The sequence below is a fragment of the Salmo salar genome, chromosome 15 (assembly GCF_965601325.2).
Source record: "Salmo salar chromosome 15, fSalSal1, whole genome shotgun sequence".
Classification (NCBI taxonomy): domain Eukaryota; kingdom Metazoa; phylum Chordata; class Actinopteri; order Salmoniformes; family Salmonidae; genus Salmo; species Salmo salar.
Window position 1 is genome coordinate 78,513,897 of NC_138305.1, and position 6,627 is coordinate 78,520,523.

The 6,627-nt window shown below is 39.6% G+C and overlaps 1 protein-coding gene across 1 annotated transcript; it reads left to right on the forward strand.

The window, feature by feature from the left end:
- Positions 1 to 959: 959 nt before the first annotated feature.
- Positions 960 to 5,619, forward strand: pwap (Perlwapin). Its single transcript, NM_001141474.1, is given in 5 exon segments — positions 960 to 1,064; positions 1,930 to 2,061; positions 2,678 to 2,815; positions 3,818 to 3,954; positions 5,307 to 5,619. Coding segments are annotated over 5 exon segments (492 nt in total). The 5' UTR covers positions 960 to 982; the 3' UTR covers positions 5,310 to 5,619.
- The last annotated feature ends 1,008 nt before the right edge of the window (positions 5,620 to 6,627 follow it).

Here is a 6,627-nt window from a genome sequence, read left to right on the forward strand (position 1 = left end):
TTGATAGAAATTAAAAAAGTTATTTTGGGACATGTATAGGCCTATTTCTTAAGATGAATTACAAGTAAATATCATATACCATGTAAACAGAGCGAGCCCAACCGTTGTCGAAAAATCAACCCATCAACAGTGTGCTATCTCTCCACATACTGTACTTTGAAACATTTCGTTATGAATCATTATACATTGTGGATTTTCACCTGCAGTTTAACAGAAATGCATTCAGTCATTGAACTATAAACTCAGTTGAAGAATGAGGTTAGTTGTTAATTGTTTACATCAAATTTTGGCTTAATATCTGGACAATATTACTCTCCGTTTGGGGGACCACTTTTGGATCAAGAGCACCCCCAGAGGCACAAGTTCCATATATCCTCTTTAATTATTCTGATTACATGTGACCTAAGCAAGTGTTTGGATCCGAACTCGGAATGTAAATTGATGGGCATAGGGACCCTGCAGGTGCATTGTTTTTTGTGCATTCATCTTTTCTATGGGCTCTCCCAAATGATGTGTATAAACCCTGGATTGCTGATGCTTTGTAACGGCCAAAGAGGCTTTGAAGCCACAGGCCGCCACATTGGCACACCCCAGAATGAGCAGAACTCCATAGGAATTAATGGAATTCTACAATATTTCAATAAAATGTTTCAAGGACACAATTTCATGTATTTAAGTCATTCTTTGTTGTGGTGGGGCAGTAACATTAACACTCTCAAAATATAAAATGTTCATGATCAGTTCAATTAATATAATTTTCATGTATACATTAAGGTGTCTGTAATGTCAAAAAAAGAAATGTAGATATTAATAAATGCATTTCTATAGCTTTTTTTTACAATGAAGGAGGAGTACCAAAATGGCTGTGCGGTGGCGTCTTAGCAGCGCCCCCTGTCAGTCATCTAAGGTTAATACATATTATGGTCTCCTCTTCTATGAAATTGATTTGGACTGCATTTGCTGTAACAGTCTTGAAGTCAGCATGGACATGAATTTGTCAGCGCGTTGTGCTTTGGTTCTTTTTCTGTTGGCATTTGTAGATTTGAAAATAGTCTCTGCTACAGGTGAGTTCTTCTAATTTGCCTACTTTGCATTATTTGTCATTATTTGTCATGAAACAAACTGTGACAATTTGTTGAGTTTTTTGAAGAAGCCTGCTACACTTGACTTAGGTGTTATAGCCTACCTAAGTGGTTATAAACAATAGCCTATAATTGTGCATAGCCCCTTTGAAAACTAATTTGTTGCTACCTTACTAAAAATACAAGCCAGTCATTATGACTTTGAAACAATCCAGCCTACACTTGGCCATTTTACGCATACACTGTAAAAACAATTCTAGTTGTTTCAACTAATTATTATGAAGTAAGTGGTTCCAAAGCCTTTTTCAGTTTATTCAACTTCTAGATAAAAGTGTGACCTGAACTCAACATTTTTAGTTGGCCCAAACTTAGCTCCAACTTGACAAAACATATGCAAAAATTAAGTCAACATATAATGATGTGTTTGTCAACTTGTGTCATATGTTCATTTAACTCGAAATTTTTATTTGGGCATCATAAAAGCACTATTTGTGTGTCTGTGTGTAACCAGTTGCACAGCCTTTTTAGTTAACATACAATGTTTTCAACCTACATATTTGAACCAATAGATTGTGAGTGTTCAGAAGGCTGTCATGCATTTTCATGGGTGTTATGGGGGAAACATTGATGATTGGGGACAAATGTCTCCAAAACTATTAATTAGACACTAAATTACTTGGAGCATGGCCTACAAACTTTCCAGAGATGCAAATTCCTATTTGTCAAATCCATCTCGACACAAACATGATAGATTTTCATAAATTGGTTCAGTCTAATTGTGTCCATGTTCATGTCTCTTTGTGGTAAGTTGGGTTCCCTGACATCTGCTCAAATTGTGTTACCAAAGACAAGCCTGGAGTGTGCCCTCGATGGGGCATAGGGATATGTGTAGAGTCATGTTCCAATGACAGTGACTGCCCCAATGATGAAAAATGCTGCTTCAATGGATGTGGTCATGTCTGCATTGCACCTTACACAGGTAGGATATGGTCCCAGAGTGACAGATACACCCATCTATTGCATTCATTACTGCTGCATTACTCTGGAAACAAGAAAGCTGGAGCTCTCTTTAGAGCTAAGACACTCAATTAAGAAGTCACATAATAGTAAGACTTCAATGGGAAGAGTCAGTGTAGGCTGACAAGTTGCTACCATGAACCTTTTTGTAATGGGGAAATGTAAGATCGCTAAAGATCATATTTAGTTTAGAGTGATCAACAAAACATTTAGTGTATACAGTTTATGTAATACACAATATTTCCAGTATCCTAGTTGTGACACTCAAGGTGTGGGTTGACGGTCACTAGACTTGATGCTGAATGTTATAGATTGTTCTCATATCTGTTGAAAGTGATTGACACCAGACTGGATGTCCAAGTACAAGGACCGAGGACACACTGATTATTCACTGTTGTATTGTACTGATGACATTCTGTGACCACTGTTTGATTCTGTAGCAGCTAACATTTATCGTAAGCATCTCCACACAAATATGACAGATTTTCAGAAAATGGTTCAGTCTAATTGTGTCCATGTTCATGTCTCTTTGTGGTAAGTTGGGTTCCTTGACATCTGCTCAAATTGTGTTCCCAAAGACAAGCCTGGAGTGTGCCCTCGTAGACGATGGGGCATGGGGATGTGTGCAGAGTTATGTTCCAATGACAGTGACTGCCCCAATGATGAAAAATGCTGCCACAATGGATGTGGGCATGTCTGCATTGCACCTTACACAGGTAGGATATGTACCCAGAGTGACAGATACACCCATCTATTGCATTCATTACTGCTGCGTTACTCTGGAAACAAGAATGCTGGAGCTCTCTTTAGAGCTAAGACACTCAATTAAGAAGTCACATAATAGAAAGACTTCAATGTGAAGTGTCAGTGTAGATGTAACGGTCTTCGTCGTCCTCGGATGAAGGGGAAGAGAAATCAGACCAAAATGCAGCGTGGTAAGTGTTCGTCATTTTAATGTACAACTGAACACTAAAGCAACAAGCAAAACAAAAGAACAACCGAACAGTTCCGTCAGGTGCAAAACACTAAACAGAAAATATCTACCCACAAACCCCAAAGGAAAACAGGCTGCCTAAGTATGACTCCCAATCAGCAACAACAATATACAGCTGTTCCTGATTGAGAGTCATACCCAGCCGAAACAAAGAAATCCCAAACATATAAACACGGACATAGAATGCCCACCCAAATTACACCCTGACCAAACCTAAATAGAGACATAAAAAGGCTCTCTCAGGTCAGGGCGTGACAGTAGGCTGACAAGTTGCTACCATAAACCTATTTGTAATGGGGAAATGTAAGATCGCTAAAGATCATATTTAGTTTAGAGTGATCAACAAAACATTTAGTGTATACAGTTTATGTAATACACAGTATTTCCAGTATCCTAGTTGTGACACTCAAGGTGTGGGTTGACGGTCACTAGACTTGATGCTGAATGTTATGGATTGTTCTCATATCTGTTGAAAGTGATTGACGCCAGACTGGATGTCCAAGTACAAGGACCGAGGACACACTGATTATTCACTGTTGTATTGTACTGATGACATTCTGTGACCACTGTTTGATTCTGTAGCAGCTAACATTTATCGTAAGCATCTCCACACAAATATGACAGATTTTCAGAAAATGGTTCAGTCCAATTTTGTCTATGTTCATTTCTCTTTGTGGTAAGTCGGGTTCCCTGACATGTCTGCTCAAATTGTGTTCTCCCAAAGACAAGCCTGGAGTGTGCCCTCGTAGACGATGGGGCATGGGGATATGTGCAGAGTTATGTTCCAATGACAGTGACTGCCCCAATGATGAAAAATGCTGCCACAATGGATGTGGGCATGACTGCTTTGCACCTACACAGGTAGGATATGGTCCCAGAGTGACAGATACACACATTCATTGCATTCATTATTGCTGCATTACTCTGGAAACAAGAAAGATGGAGCTTGTAATGTACATTTCATACACATAGATATATATTTTTCACGTACACTCTCTTTAGAGCTGAGACACTAAATTAAGAGGATTTCCAAGATCCATGCAGGCCTTTAGAGTATATACCAATGTTGTGCAACATCTATACACTCTGAGTATACCAAACATTAGGAACACTTTCCTTTTTTTGAGTTACACCCCTTTTGCCCTCAGAAAAGCCTCAACTCATCAGGGCATGGACTCTACAAGGTGTTGAAAGCAGTCCATTGGGATGCTGGCCCATGTTGACTCCAGAGCTTCTCACAGTTGTGTGATGTTGGCTGGATGTCCTTTGGTTGGTGGACCGTTGGCGGCAGGGTTGCCTAGTGGTCAGTCTCTGTCATGGAATGAGCATGTGTTCATAATGTTTTGTTCAGTCAGTTTGTAACACGCTGTTGTTGATAAAGTGATACAAATGTATATTTCAGGGAAAAGGATTTGGGGAATATCAGACTGAGACTTCAGAGGAGTAGCAACATACGTTTCTTACGGTACAGCAATTCACAGAACATTAAGCTGACAATTTGTCAAGGGCCACCAACAGAATTCCAACTCATTGTAATAGTAATACCTTAATGGAAAGAATCAGTGTACAGATGATTTCCAGTGTTCTACTTGTGACACTCAAGGTGTGAGTTGATGGTCACTGGACTTGATGCTGAATGTTATGGATTGTTCTCATATCTGTTGATAGAGATTGACGCCAGACTTGAGGTACAAGGGTCGAGGACACACTGATTATTCACTGTTATATTGTATTGATGACATTCTGTCAACATTGTGTGATTCTGTAGCAGCTGACAAAGTCACTGCCTGTTTGTTTTGACTTCCTACAAGCCTCTAGAGCTGGTGTTTACAGAACATTTGGTGCTGTCTGATTAGAGTAGAAAGGGCATGTTTCCAAGATGCCAGTTAGACATTTTCTCTGCTTCTGTGCTGGAAGTGTTTCCCTGTTGCAACTTGTAATAAACTGGATATAATTTTTTTCTAAATAAAAAATTATTACTATTAACCCATCCACCTCTTTGGAGGACACAAATATTTTGGGGGTTTTACAGCTTTTCTGCTGCATATACATATATATATACATTTTACATATACATTTTATATGGATAGATTTGTTATGGATAGTATTGATTGACTTTACCTGCGTCTGCTTTTCTCGATTGTTAACCTGGAAATTCCTATAACACCTATGTTTCTACTGTATAACTGACCGCTTTTTCTCTGTTACCATAGTGAAGCCCGGTCGCTGTGTCCTGCCCAAGGGGACCTACATGTGTGCCGAGTACTGTTACAAAGATGGCCAGTGCCCCGAGGAACAGAAGTGTTTCCGGAAATGTTGATTCTACGCCTGCAGTGAGCCATTGAAGCTTTATTGGAAATTCTTATTAGTTATAAGAAATAACTGGAAAATTCTAATTATTACATGTACAATTATGTCTATGAAAACTGATGACTTTATGCAATAATAAAAATGAAAAATAATCATAGCTTTTATGGAATCTGGACAAACTCACGTGGACTGCTGAATTTGAATAAAACAAGATTTTGAACACCTGTGCTCGGTTTTTTAGGGGTTTATTTGAGACTCATGTGGTGCTCATGTGAATATCTTTAATTTTCCGGCTTCAGACCAGTGCCTATTTTCACTTAAAACATCGTTTTTTGTTTTTAATATCCATGTGTTTTACACCGGAAGGTGATCATGCAACCTTATTATACAACATTATAATTAAGCAATAAGGCACGAGGATGTGTGGTATATGGCCAATATACCATGCTAAGGACTGTTCTTACCACGATGCAAAACGGAGTGCCTGGATATACAGCCCTTAGCCGTGGTATATTGGCCATACACCACAAACCCCCAAGGAGCCTTATTGCTATTATAAATAGGTTACCAACGTAATTAAAGGAGTAAAAATAAATTATTTGTCATACCAGTGGTATACGTTCTGATACACCATGGCTGTCAGCCTATCAGCAATCGGGGCACGAACCACCCACTTTATAATACAGTTTAACATCTCCTCCTTGTGAATCTTCACAATGTTGTACGTTTTATTTATTGATAAGATCCCTGTTCATAATCCTACTGATCATTGCTCATAGAAAATTGGCGAGCGCAAGGAAACAAAGACTGAAGCAAATATTTACTATGCGATTACACAATGTAGCTGGCTAGATAGATGACTACACAAGCCAGAAATATGGCCGAGCAGTTCTCAGTGGAAGGGTTCTGAAATATTCTCTCTCGCTGAGACGAGTTGTGACCGTGAATACAGTCATCCAATACAGTCATCCATCTCGGTGGAAACAACTTGGGACACCCTACCTCTGAGGAAGCACAGTTCCCGCTCAGCCCAGTCAAAACTGTTCGCTGCTCTGGCACCCCAATGGTGGAACAAGCTCCCTCACGACGCCAGGACAGCGGAGTCAATCACCACCTTCCGGAGACACCTGAAACCCCACCTCTTTAAGGAATACCTGGGATAGGATAAAGTAATCCTTCTAAGCCCCCCCCCCCCCCCCCCCCCCTTAAAAGATTTAGATGCAC